Source organism: Palaemon carinicauda, chromosome 5 (assembly GCF_036898095.1).
Source record: "Palaemon carinicauda isolate YSFRI2023 chromosome 5, ASM3689809v2, whole genome shotgun sequence".
NCBI lineage: Eukaryota > Metazoa > Arthropoda > Malacostraca > Decapoda > Palaemonidae > Palaemon > Palaemon carinicauda.
In genome coordinates, this window is record NC_090729.1 from 171,165,011 (window position 1) to 171,178,968 (window position 13,958).

The 13,958-nt window shown below is 37.1% G+C and overlaps 1 protein-coding gene across 1 annotated transcript; it reads right to left on the minus strand.

Moving 5' to 3' along the window:
- Window positions 1–378: 378 nt before the first annotated feature.
- On the minus strand, window positions 379–5,532 carry LOC137641263 (uncharacterized). The gene is made up of 3 exons (XM_068373692.1): window positions 5,271–5,532; window positions 4,621–4,762; window positions 379–4,476 (listed from the first exon to the last, which is right to left on the minus strand). The coding sequence occupies exons 2-3, from the start codon at window positions 4,684–4,686 to the stop codon at window positions 379–381; spliced, it is 4,164 nt and encodes a 1,387-aa protein (XP_068229793.1). The 5' UTR covers window positions 4,687–4,762; window positions 5,271–5,532.
- Window positions 5,533–13,958: the final 8,426 nt, after the last annotated feature.

The following is a 13,958-nucleotide window of genomic DNA, read 5'->3' on the forward strand; positions in this document are numbered from 1 at the left end:
TCATCACAATCATTATTGAGTGACAAATCTTCAAAAACTCCCCAAGTATTGTATTTGATATTTAGTTCTTTTAACCTATTGATATTGAGGAACACAAATGAGTAAACATGGGTTTTAGTAAAGGGAGCCTTTACTTGACGAATAGTAGGACTGTGCTTCTTTATGCCAATTACACCGTAGTTTGTGTTGGGACCTGTATATTCCTCAAGTGGATTGTTAACTGTTGTCTCTGCATATTTTTCAAAATCATGTTCTGGTGCATCTTTTTCACTATCATCTACCTGTTTCTCAAGGTGTTTCATTACTTTAAACAAAGGAGCACTTTTTTCAATTAATTTACCATCCTCTCGTTTCACTTCACTGCCAGATTCCTCAATTTCATAAACATATTTCATCTAACATGAAAATCCATTTTAATTTCAAAGACTCTGCAAAGACTTGAATGCAGCGACGGGCAAAACCGATACCCCCTGACATTGCATCTCTTTCTGCATCATAAAGTTTGTCTGGAATTTGTAAAACTGCGTACATTGATTGCCAAAGTTTACAGTATGCCTCAAAGTCACAGCTCCGTACCACTATTATAACTGTATAGAAACAAGGCTCATAATTACCATCTTTTTCCTGAACCATTGTATGATACATATTTATATTAGCTCTGTTGTATCTGTTATATGATGGGATGAATATCCAGGAATTAAGAGTTTTAACATCAGGTGTTTTTGCTGCATTAATGCCAGCAGTGTCAACGCCACTTTCTTCATTTATAGCATATGGTTTGACACTTTCTAATAGCCTAAGGTACTGTAAGGTTCTTGGAACTGACAGTCTGAAATGTGTGTCCTCTAAATGACCGTTATGCAGAATAATGTCATGAATATCACTTTCATACTGAAAACTGCACTCAGTACAGGATGTGTGCTCCATATAATTGAAAGATTTAAACTTGTTTATTTCAGGTCTTGAAATCTGAGATGGGGAATTGTTTTGCAATGGCCTTTTCCTCTTTTCAGGCTTTTTTTCAAATATACTGCGAGGAATAATTTCAGGAGCCTGATTTCTGTGTTCGTAGATTCCATATAAACGAGTATATTTACCATAGTTTACTCGTTTTACAAGGTTTTTTGCATTATGAATATCCTTCCAATAAGGGTATATCCACTTACATTTCTCGGTTTTCTCTTCTAAATCATCGGTTTCATCGGATATATCATCATCCTCATCCTCTTCCATTTCTTCCTCATTATACCCTTTGGTTGAAGAAAAGAGCCTTTGTAGTATTGATATGACTTTCAGATATACCCCTGTTTTTCCAATTTGAGGTTCCGCACCCAAAAGAATGCGATTTCCATGTTTGTCTGTGTTGTTATAATCATAGTGGTTCTTAGTAGGACGAGCTATATTCTTCTTATAGGATTCTCCTTCCCAAACCTGATCTTTTTTTCTCTTCCTTTCCATATGCAACTTTGGATCAAGTTGTGCTCTTTTGTCTGGTGACTCAATGACTGAAAAATATGTTGCCCCGCCTTGGATTGATTCTCTTAGGATATCAGCTGTGTTTGTGCTTGTCAAAGCATATGGTAATCTATTCTTAGATTTATTTTGATATCTACAAAGCCGTCCTATTTCCTGCACAAATTGAGATAGATAAAAACTCCTTGTTCTTCTGGTATTACATAATCGTATATCCAAAGCATTCATACTTGGTGGAAATGTATCTCCTAGGCGACCTTTTTGTATGAGAATTAGTATGCAAGGGAGACCATCTAAGTCCTCATAACTTTCTATCTTTTTATGCACGTGTTTGCAATCTCTACACTTCATTGTTGGCTTTAAAAGTTGATTTTGTTCATTACTTTTAAAGATACATTGGCAACTGGTGAAGGTTTCCTCATCAATGTAAGTGCATCTTTTGGGTTGCAGTCTTTCCCGTAACCTATATCTTGCTGTGGTTTCACTCTGAACTCCCTGTTTTTTATCATTAAAGTCATCTACCAGCTTTGCATTGCTGTAGTCCCGTAGTATTTCAAATGAGTAGTCAACAACACTTGATATCCTTCTTGCAATACAAAGTGTTTTATACAATTGGTTTCCAGTTTTTTGTGTTGAAGTTCGTATGATGTTCATAGTACCATTCAATTTTTTTAGGTCCTTTGGAATAAGATTATGAACGATCCTGCCCGTCTCTGATGTCTGTAGGAGATTTTCTACTACATCACTACATGATAATTTTTTTTGGTCCGCATATGAATAAAACTCTTTCTTTCTCTCCTCTGACGTTCTATCAAAATCTTTCTGTACATCTTGCAATCTGTCTCCATCTAGGTGTAACAGACATAAAATTCCAGACCTTACTAGGTTCTCTGCATTTTTTTCACTAAATGACTTGCTATTTTGAAATTGTTTTAAATTATCTTTGAAATCTTCATCTACCTTTTCTGCATAGAAATTTAAAACTTCTTCGAATCTCTTGACATCAACGGGTCGTATCTCCTGAGATTTTTCTTTTTCTAACTCGTCTTTGAATTTATTTATATATTCTTTACGTTTTTCTTGAAAATCTTTAGCACATTGAAGGATTGTTTCAAAACACTTTCTAATGTTTTCGAACAAAAATGGAAAATCTCTCCATGCATTGATAATTATAATGAAGTAGCTGTACTCTGAAGTTCGATAATCATCACCCCTTCCTGTTGTTTTCAGATTATCTACCATTTCTTCAAAGTTTGGGTCATTCCTTATGAGCTGCTCGGTTATCACATTATTCCTCATAGAGTTTATGTAATAATTAACAGATATGTATTCCCGTACTGAATCTAAGCTCATTGCGGGACGACATTCTTCTAGAAGAAAGCTAGAATTCAATGGAGGAACATCATATTCAGAATCAAATTCGGATGACATCTCCACAAGTTCTATCCTTTTACTAGTCTCATGGTAAGCAAGGAGTTTCTTACTATTTTGTAGTGTAACCATTAAAACCAGAAGACCTTCTCCAAAAGTATTGATTAAACAAAAATTTGATTTATAGTTTTGTTTTCTGTCATGAATAAATCCAACTTTTCCATGCATCACCGAAAGAGTCCACTTTTCATTAATTGTAGATAATGTGATGACGTCCTCATGGCCTTTCATGAGAAATTCATTAATACAATTGTTGTCTCCACTTGAATGTTGACCGTTCCAAGGAAGAAAATTATCCTTATTATCTGGAATCTCAACATGAAGTTGTGCAAATCCTTCTTTCCCATGGATAGGTACTTTAAGTTTCACTATAATTCCTTCTTCGACTTTAATTCTAAAACTCTCTGTCCACTTGACTCTGTGTAGCATCTTAAACCCTTGCGTAATCGTTTTCTTTTCCACATTCACTGTTTCAAATCTAAATCCATCTTTATCTTTCTTAAAGAAAGTGTCAGTTGGTAAACGAGAGTTTTGTGTTAGAAGGTTATATGGTGTAGCTGTAACGAGCAGTAAAATCACATTAGGGTGATCTTGACTGTTCCATTTGTTTATCAGCATACTGTGAGGCTTGTCATCAGTAGTGGCACCCCAGTGGGCTTCATCTGCCACAATTAGAAAGAGGGTTGTAGGATTGTTTTTAACCTGTGTATGGAAATTTTCATGCTGTCCTACTGTCTTTTCATTATACTTGAATACTTTCTCCTTTGCGATTTTACGGGCTTTACCATCAGATCCTTCATAATAACTATCAGGAAAACATTCCGATTCTTTGCGACTAAGACGTAGCCATGTTTGATCCTCCAACATATTTATATTTACAGTGTATATAATGAAGTCAAACTTTTTGAAACGTGAAAGCATATCAATATCATGGTAGTAACGGTATATGGCTTTAATTCGGTCAACAATGTCATTTGCTAGACATATTTGTGGGGGATGGTATGTTCGTTCCAGTGGCTTTTCTTCAATTTCTCTCATTTTATAGTCTTCTGGCAACTCGCCAATATCTTCCGGTATAGCTTGAGAATCATCTCCTGATATTTCCTCCTTATCAACATGACTTGCTAACCGTTGACCTTGCTCAATATTTTCGATTTCTTTCACGAGTTCATTTACAGTTTTACGTATTTGACCTTTTGGGTCAATTAAACTGTCGATTCTTAAGATCAAAGCTGAAGAAGAACAGTCACTCCCCTTCACATACTTAATTCCCTCGTGGCGCATTTTTGCTTTTTCTATAATGTCATCAGAGATGGTCATTTTATTATCCTCCCATTCTTTCATTTTCTTTCTATTAGGCTTCAAAATACTTTTAATTCCCTCTGGTTTTTTCAACAAAGTATGGATGATATCAGCATGAATGTATGAGAGTTGTCCACAACCTTTTGAGCACAAGAGGTCTTCAGGCCAGAAGTACAGATGTTTGTAATTACGACTACATCCCAGTAGCAATAACTCCTCTCTAATCTCTTCTGTTGTTCCAAGTTTCGTATTGAAGACTATATAGTAATTCTGCAATATAGAAAAGGAAAATAAGGTTATGTAAAATGGCTGCACTGAACAGAAAGAAAAATTTGATGATTGATGTTATGTAGATATTTTTTTTTTATTTTACACTAGATATTATATCAATATTAAAGTTCCAATAATACATACCTCATCATTCCTCGAATTCTTTAATTTTCTTGCCATTTTTGAAGGTATCAATAATTTTTTGGACATCTTTGAGTGTCCAACTTTGGTTATGTATCAGGAGTGAGGGGAATTAAGAGCTTCTTTCTCATGGCTTCTTTATCCTCTGTTGATGAATAAAAATGTGAAAATATAGATAATTTTTTAAATAATTACACTGATTATACTAAGACCAATATTTTCTGGTTTAGCAGAGCACTCTCTACGAGATTTTTCAATTGTTATCTCTTTGAATATCTGATTATCTAATACAGTAGATGGTTTACAGTGATTTTTATTGAAATGTGAACTGGGATTGGGTAATTGCAGTCATTATTTTTAAATGGAGTTACTAAGTTAAACTGCTACTGATTAAGTGATATTAGTGAGCCATGTTGCAATTAAAATTGCTTTGCTTTGTGTAAAAATCTTCGTTCTAAGGGAATAATGAGAGCTGTCGTGACTATTGAGATTATTTTTTTTTCTTATTATTTGCCAAAGACCTGAGCTTCTGTTGATGATTTCGTCTTCATAGAAATTTTTTTTTGAGAAAATAGAAATTCTCCACAATGAGCTATTTCATCATAATGCTTTAACCGACTGTAAACCCAACATATGAACACACAATCACTAACTTTTTAAATATACACATACACAGGGGAGGACCCCTTAATGTGGTGGAAGGGTTTGTGTATCGCCATGGTCAGCAATGCTGTAATAGTCAAGGCCACCCATACTAAGTAGGTTTGTTGCGAACAATCAGACTAAACTCTCCCACCATCACCAAGCTGCACTTGCCAACGCAGTGATGAAAACGGCCAAACCCCAGATATGACTAAGGACATGTCTGAGTCCTTTTTTCTGCAGTAAACTAAAAAAAGTTACATTTAATGTTGTTGTTGTATGAACAGTATATGTGTGTATATTATATGCCTCAAAATATTAAAAATATGTACACTGATATATAATATTTCGTGTTTAGACTGTAAAGGCATATATACTGGAGCCATACTACTTGAGAAAATTCAATTAACAACTCGTACAAAGAATACCTGGTTAATCTATTGGCTTAATTCACCCCCGTAGAATTTATAAGACATAGGCTTATATACTTAATGCTATGTTAATGACTTTTAACGAAAAAGTATATTCTTAAAGTCAGTTTCCCTGAGGAATTCAGAAGCTACATTTAAATAGAAAACATGTCTTCTATGAATTTAGAGTATATCATTTTCTTTTTCATTGTGAGCCTGAAACCCACTAAAGGAAAGAGTGACTTGACATAGATGCTCGGCTTCAGCATGGGACATTATTTTCTGTATTGAACACTAGTGACGATTTGGTAACGATTGCACCACCTTATGTGGGACACGGGCTCCCCTTAGCTCACAAGGATGGTGAGGTTGCAGACACTACAGGAAACTATCGAGCTTGAGCGGGACTCGAATTCCATTCTGGTAGATTGCCAGGCAGGGACGTTTCCAATAGACCACCATAGACAAGCAATCTTTCATCAGGCCATTTTATGATTTTGTCAACTGAGAGTTGAATTTTCATGAAAACCAAAGATATCTTTGTTCTAACCTATGACATGAACAGATTGTCTACAAATAATAAGCGAAGATTATCTTTTGGATGATATACAATATTCCATTCACACTTAAAACACTGCCCTGGGAAACTACTACTTCCTGACTACTCCTTAAGGAACCTATATGTCTACATTCTGAGTCACCAGCAGCAATTGAATGGTCCTACCTTGGGTAGCTAAGGGCTTATGTGCTGTTCATATGTATATGTGGTCAGTCTCTAGGGCATTGTTCTGCTAGCTAGAGCATTGTCACTTCCCTTGCCTCTGCCATTCACGAGTGGCCTTTAAACCTTTAAACAGTCTATAAATTTTTTTTGTTGCGTACGAAGAGTACATAGAGACTCTAATATGTTCATCAACTAACAACGTATTTCATGTGTCAGGGACCTAAATTTTAAGATTGATTTTCAATGAGAGGCTGACATGGGCTTCACATTTTAGGTCTCAAAAACAATTGTCTAAATTCTTAGAGCATATTAAAAGTATTAGGTCATACTTTCTGGGGTGCAGATCATAGGATGTTGTTGAGATTTTATGGAATAATTATTTTATTAAAGTTTTTATATGGTTGCAAAATATACTCCTTAGCTACCCAAAGCTTGTAAAAGGTATTGGATCCAGCCCACCATGTTAGTATTAGACTAGTCAGTGGAACATTCAAATAATCACCAGTTCCTAGTCTCTTGGTTCATGCTGGTGAGATAACTAGATCTTAACCGACAGTCTTGTCATTAGGTATTGTAGTTATTTGAACTGTTGACAGTGAAAACCATTTTAGATACTATGAAGCACATTATCCCAACCTAGTAGGTTTAGGTTGAAACAGCTCTGGGTAAAATTAAAATAACAGGAAATTAAGTATTACCATTCAAAATGCGTTAGTTGTTCATGGAATTTATCAAAGAGGGTTTTGAATCAAGTACCCAAGTGGTTTTAAAAAAGATAATACAGGTGAAATTTTTCACATTTTTTATGGAGCATGCTGGAGAACCTAGTAGCTCTATATTAGCTTCCATTTTTATATCAGAACTGTATTGCTCTTTAACATCATTGAGAAAATAGTTATTAAGGAAGAAGGCAACATCATTAGTTTATTATATAAAGAAGGATTTTGCAATTAATTTGTGCATTTTATTCAACCAACCCTTTAGTCTTGAAAATATTACATTGGCTTCATATTCTCATCCGGCTTTTATTACAGTGGCTTCATGACCTCATTTGGGTTCAACTCGGATTATCATTGCAGTGTTGAAACTTTATGATAGGCAAAAAGGCTCTTGAACTGTGGAATAACTTTACCCTCAACCTCACACTTTTTATCTTGCTTATCATTACTTCAATCTCCTTCATATCTTATCAACTTCCTGTTCATTCCGCCCACCTGATCCAAGCTTACCTAGCCCCAAAAAAAAAAAAAAAAAAAAAAAAAAAAAAAAAAAAAAGAAAAAAAAAAAAAACTATTTCGACACCCTACTTAATTTCCCATAACTTGTGACTTTTTCCTATTCCCGAAACTGATAACAATGATGAAGGGGAAGCGCTTTGAGTCAAAACAGGATATTGAAAAAAAAAGACGGCAGAGCTCTACAGAATTCCTAAGATGTTACCAGCACGGGCAGTACAGCTGTGAAAAGGGTAATACTTTGAAGGAGATTATATACAACTTGTGAAATGTATGCAGTTCTTTTCTTTATGGACCAAGATTGGAAACTTTTTGAATGGATCTCGTCTGTGTTTGTGTGTGTATATATATATATATATATATATATATATATATATATATATATATATGTGTGTGTGTGTGTGTGTGTGTGTGTGTGTGTGTGTCTGTATGTATACATATACATATATGATAAAGCTACGGGTATAAAAAAGTCACTGTTTGTAGTAGCAGTAGACTTCTAAGTGGCAAGTGATAATATATGTTCAGAAGATGTTAAACATTAACTCTTTGAGTATCATTGGACGTAATTATGTACAATTATATATCAAAGAAGTTGTATATACAGCAATATGTAAAGAAGTCGTAAATTTCTAGTTCTTGATAGTTTTAGTGCTGTAATTAGTTAAGTGTGATTTACCAAGAGGGCCTAGAGCTTTTAGGGTCAAATTCATATGGAATTGGGATTGAAATAGCTTATAGAGATAAAAAAATTGCACCAGAAAGAGAAAAAGAATGTATCTAATTCTTAAAAAGAGATAGAAAAGGCTAATGGATGTCAATAATAAACTTATATCCAGTAAATGAAGATGTAATGCATGTAGAGATAATTGATAATGTCCAAATATAAAACAAATTTGCATATGAAAAGTTTTTAAAAGGGGTGGGGGCCGGGTAGAAATAGGATGGAATCTGTCGGTGCCCCTCCTGTTGCAACTGTAGTCTGGTACAAGACAAATATCTTATTCTGAAGAGAACAGCCCACGCAGATGCCAAAGAAATCAAATGAAAGCAACGAAAAAACAAAGTAATATACTTACTTCAAATGGGATGCGATCTTCAAATGGGATAGGAATTGATCAAGGCCATGGGAAGACACTACGTGACTATTCACTTGAAGAATCAGTATTATTCCTGTCTTAAAGTTCACTGTTCGCCTGCAGTAGTTTCTTGGCTTCACTCGCACAGGAAGAGAGAGAGAGAGAGAGAGAGAGAGAGAGAGAGAGAGAGAGAGAGAGAGAGAGAGAGAGAGAGAGAGAGAGAGGTGGTCTAATAACGCAATTTCTCACGAGAGAAATCTTAATACGAAAAGAATGTAAAGCTGACTTGAGTTAAGCTGTGTACCTTTCGGCCCACTAGGTACTAATCCACAAGCTGCTCCAAGCCCAAGGCCATGGAGGAGGTTCATATCACTCAATGGTGCCAACATTTCCTATATTATGCGTCCATCGTTAATAGTACTTCGTAAATGGGCTAGAATGATTCCTAAATTAATTAAATGTCATATATATTAGTCGGAATTTATGAGGCTTTTATTGAATGTATGAAGATGAATAATGATAAGTAGACCCTAAACGTAATGTTTGCTTGAAGGTGGCATCATTGCTTGATTACCAACGTCTCTTCTCTGCTCTGGCAGACGTATGTTAACCCAAATCCTTGCCAGTTGTTTTTGCAACAGCGATGGTAGAAAGTAAAGCTTACAAAATAAAAGGAAAACGTAATTTCCTTTATTATAAACTGCTGCATTTGTGAAATACATTCTCGAAACCTTGATGGAAGTTATTTTTCTAACGGGTGGTGGCAATTATTCAACATCGCGCCTTTTTACAGGCGTCTTCTTGGTTTATAACCAAACCAATCATTTACTGACATAGTGTTAGTCCAGTAAATCTAGCCCAAAATAGGGGGTGACCCAGGACAAATTGCCAGAAAAACGAAACCACTTTCATATGTTTAAGTTAGACCTGCCACATGATATATCAAAAATGTAGAAAAATATATTTGGTGGAACATGGTAAAATATGCAAATTAAGGTAGCCATTACTAAAATTTCTGTTTTTGCCTATACTGACAAAAGTAATAGAGCTAGACTTATGAAAATGATATCCATACCCATGTTTTCATGGTCAAGGAATCATATGAGACCAATCTTAGGGATTTGTGATGATTACATCATAATGAATTCAATATGGTTGCCGTGGTAAGCACGAAAAAACTGAAAATCGCAGTAACTTTTACAGAATCCCACCAAAGACAGCAAACTTGGTGTCTATGTGAATGATTATTGAGCTTTCACATGTAGTAGTTATGAGGACTCTCCACAAAATGATGATTAAAAACCAGGACAGATGTTATAAGTCCAAACTGGAGAGTGGTACTAGGTGTTCCGGATGAGAGTAAATGTAACCCTGCCTAATGCACGACACCCGCCTCTGTCATATAGAAGAAATGCCTAAACTGTTTAACCATCATGTTTATTCAGAAGGTCGGGTTAAAAAACCAAGCTTTCATTCTAATATACCAAACTTTGCTTTGTTTTTTAACCCGACCTTCTGAATAAACATGATGGTTAAACGGTTTAGAGGCGGGTGTCGTGCATGAGGCAGGGTTACATTTACTCTCGTCCGGAACACCTAGTACCACTCTCCAGTTTGGACTTATAACATCTGTCCTGGTTTTTAATCATCATTTTGTGGTGAGTCCTCATAACTACTACATGTGAAAGTTTGAGCTCATTCTTTACTTATTTTAACACACTTCTGATCAGTTTCTCTATTTTGCAGGATGCTTGACTGTGTGTTCTGTGGCAAGCCAATTCACAATGGTGAGGCGCTGACAAAGCTGACGCAAAAGGGATGTGATGGAATTGCAAGGGCCTGTGTTGAACGGAATGAAACTGTTGCTGTGGCACCTGGACAACAAATACATACATTGTGTCGCAATAATTTCATCAATCCAAATTGCATACAAAGAGACAAACGTAAGCTTGACGAAGAGGACAATCAATCGAATGACAATCGTTTTAGTCTCCGTTCAGCAACTCCAACCCATTCTATCAAGGACCATTGCGTATTCTGTGGTGTAGGCGATAGATACAATGGGAGGAAGACAGACTATAAACTCATTTCAGTGCGAACAAAAATATATTCCAAAAGTATCATGGAATGTTGTGATAAACGCAATGACTCATGGTCTGAGACAGTGAAAGCAAGATTAGTTGTTGCTGGAGAAGACCTTTTTGCAGCTGAGGGTGTCTATCACAAGGCTTGTGACTCGAACTTTAGAAAGGGCAATCAGATACCACAGTTCCTCAGCTGTACAAAAAATGAGTACGGCACCAGTGCAAAAAAAATAAAAGTTGGATGCCCAGGGGATTCAGAAAAAGAATCTGCTTTCCTTAAAGCTGTTGAAAATTTAGAAGCAAATGATGTAGAACAGACAACTGTCAACGATATAATCACAAAGATGGCAGAACTATTAGGACCCAATTGTGAACCGTATACGTTTAAACATACGAAAAAAATGCTTCAGAAACACTTTGGTGACAGCATTTTGATAACTGAGATTAATGGTACTGAAAATGTTGTGACATTCAGGCGTAAGGCACAATCTATACTCAACAATTTCTATCAGCAATCAAGGCAGCTTGACTGTGAGTTAGAAAAGTTACGAATGGTAGAGGCAGCCGCCAACTTAATTAAGAGCGACATAAAGTCAATCATTCAGTCCAAGGAGTTATATCCGAGTACACTTGAGATGGCTTCAACTGAGAAGACTCTGTCATATCTATCAAATTCATTGAAACGTTTTCTTGATGTCCTATTTGTTGGAAAGGAGAAGAATTTAAAGATAAGCTCAGTTGGTCAAGCAATGATGCAGGCAACCCGCCCTAGGGTTATCACTGCTCCACTCCAGCTAGGCCTGGGTGTTCAGTTACATCATCACTTTGCTTCTAGATTTCTGTTAGATACCCTGTACCAGCATGGATTTACATCCTCCTACTCCGAGGTACTTAAATATGAACGATGTGCAGCTGTAAGCGCAGGCATTGACATTCCAGGTTTTCTTCAAGGTCACTTTATGCAGTATGTGGCAGATAATGTCGACCACAACATCAGAACACTTGATGGCAGTGGAACTTTCCACGGAATGGGAATTATCACCGCGATCACTCCCAAAATTGACCATGCATCAGTAATCAAACGTATAAGTATGTCTGCAGAGGACATTGCAAAGGTTGGGAGGATACGTATACATCAATTCTCTCCAATGAATGAAGGCTTGGCTACATTGAAGTATGAGAAACTGAAGGGAGATGATGAAATGCTAGGAGACAGGCTCATGGACATAGACCTGTTATGGAAAGTGTCATTCTGTGCGAAACCTCGCCGACCTGGATGGTCCGGGATGATGCAGCTGATAACTCATGGTGAGCATCCAGGACAGGCATCTACTATGTTTTTGCCCATGATAGACTTAAACCCAAGTGATATGAATTGTGTCTATTCTACCCTCATCTTTGTTTCTGACCATGCACATCGATATGGAGTGACACCCATAATAACGTTTGACCAACCTCTCTGGTGGAAAGCCATGACAATAGTGGAAAGTGAAGATCCAAGCACACAGCTACATTCAGTTATAATCCGTCTTGGAGGTTTTCACACTTTAATGAGTTTTCTCGGGAGCATAGGACACTTGATGGCCGGAACTGGACTCCAAGAATTGCTGGAAATGATCTTTGCTTCCAATACCGTTACACACATTATGAGTGGAAAGGCTGTTGCAAGGGCTGTACGTGGTCACCTGTTGCTTGACACTGCTTTGAACACAGCTTTGATTGCAAAAACATTCGGCCTTCAGCTAAATGGCACCTCTGCTACAGAAGATCACGACGATGAGGATAGCTCAATGGTCATGGAGTTTCAGGATGATAACACCTTTGAGGATATAGATCCTTTATCGGTTTCAGTTCTTAATGGTGCGGAAATCCCTCTCCCAACTGAAATTCAGGAACTTGGAATTTTAGTTGATGAACTTCTAGAAGGACAAATGGTACCATCTGAGATAAGTTCATCACCAGCATTCCATTCTGTCAAGGAAAGATTACTGAATGCACTAAATGCAGTAGAACATAAAACAGGGAAACTGTGGGTTATGTATATGAAATTGATTGACATTGTTCGGAACTTCCTGAGGTCCGAACGAACAGGTGACTGGAAGTTGCATCTTGCAACCTTGCAAAATATGTTGCCTTATTTTGCTGCCTCTGGACATAACTTGTACACAAAGTCGGTGTACCTATATCTGCAGAAAATGTGGAAGCTGAAGGATTCCAATCCAGATATCTACTCCAACTTCATGGACGGTTTGCACGTCGTGCGAAGGTCGGATCGTTATTGGGCAGGACTGTCCCCAGATTTGGTTATAGAACAAGTTCTCATGAGAAGCCTTAAAACAACGGGTGGTTTGACGAGAGGACGGGGTATGACAGAAACACAGCGACTGGTATGGTGTCTGTCCAGACCTATTTGCGCAGAGGTCAATGATGCCATGCAGCAACTGACTTCAGTTAAGTATGCAACAAGTGAGCAGCATAAAGATCTGTCAAAGGCACGTCAGGCAAAGGACATAGCCGATACCAACAAACTCGTTTCAATACTGGCAGAAAGGAATCCATTTGAAGAAAGTATGTCATTGCAAAATATTGTGACGGGTAGCTACTAGAGAGGACGTTAATGTAGAGTTAGCCAAGGAAGTTGTACAGAAAATTCTTGAGGATATGACAGGAAATATTGTTAATCAATATGTATTTCGGAAACGAAATCAGGTTATAACACCAGAATCAAAGTCAACTATCAAAATTGATGGGGAGAAAGTGAACATCGATCCCCAGCTACTGTTTCAGAGACTGGTGATCGCCGGAACACAGGCTACAGATCTGCTGGATGCCTTTCAGTATGAACTATGCTCTTATCCACCAGCTCTGTTTGAGACCAGGCACGTTCAGCTTAAAGCCAACAAACCAGCCCTTGCAAAAGCTATTTGGGATTTGATCCCACAGGATGATCGTCCGGACAAACCTTCCAATTGCCAATATGTACTCGATGGTGGTGCCCTACTTCACAGGATTCCATGGCAAATTGGAGACACCTATAAGTCGATCCTTCAAAGGTACACGTCATATGTGAAGAAACGTTATGGAAAGGCAGTCATCGTTTTTGATGGTTACACCAGTGGGCCATCAACGAAAGATAGTACCCATCAAAGACGCCTAGGAACGCGCCA

Bases quoted from the DNA above. Each gene is read 5' to 3' on its own strand.
- LOC137641263 (XM_068373692.1), bottom strand. From the start codon at position 4,686: ATGTCCAAAAAATTATTGATACCTTCAAAAATGGCAAGAAAATTAAAG. The intron at 4,477-4,620 runs GTATGTATTATT...TCTATATTGCAG, and splicing joins AGAATTCGAGGAATGATGAG to AATTACTATATAGTCTTCAA.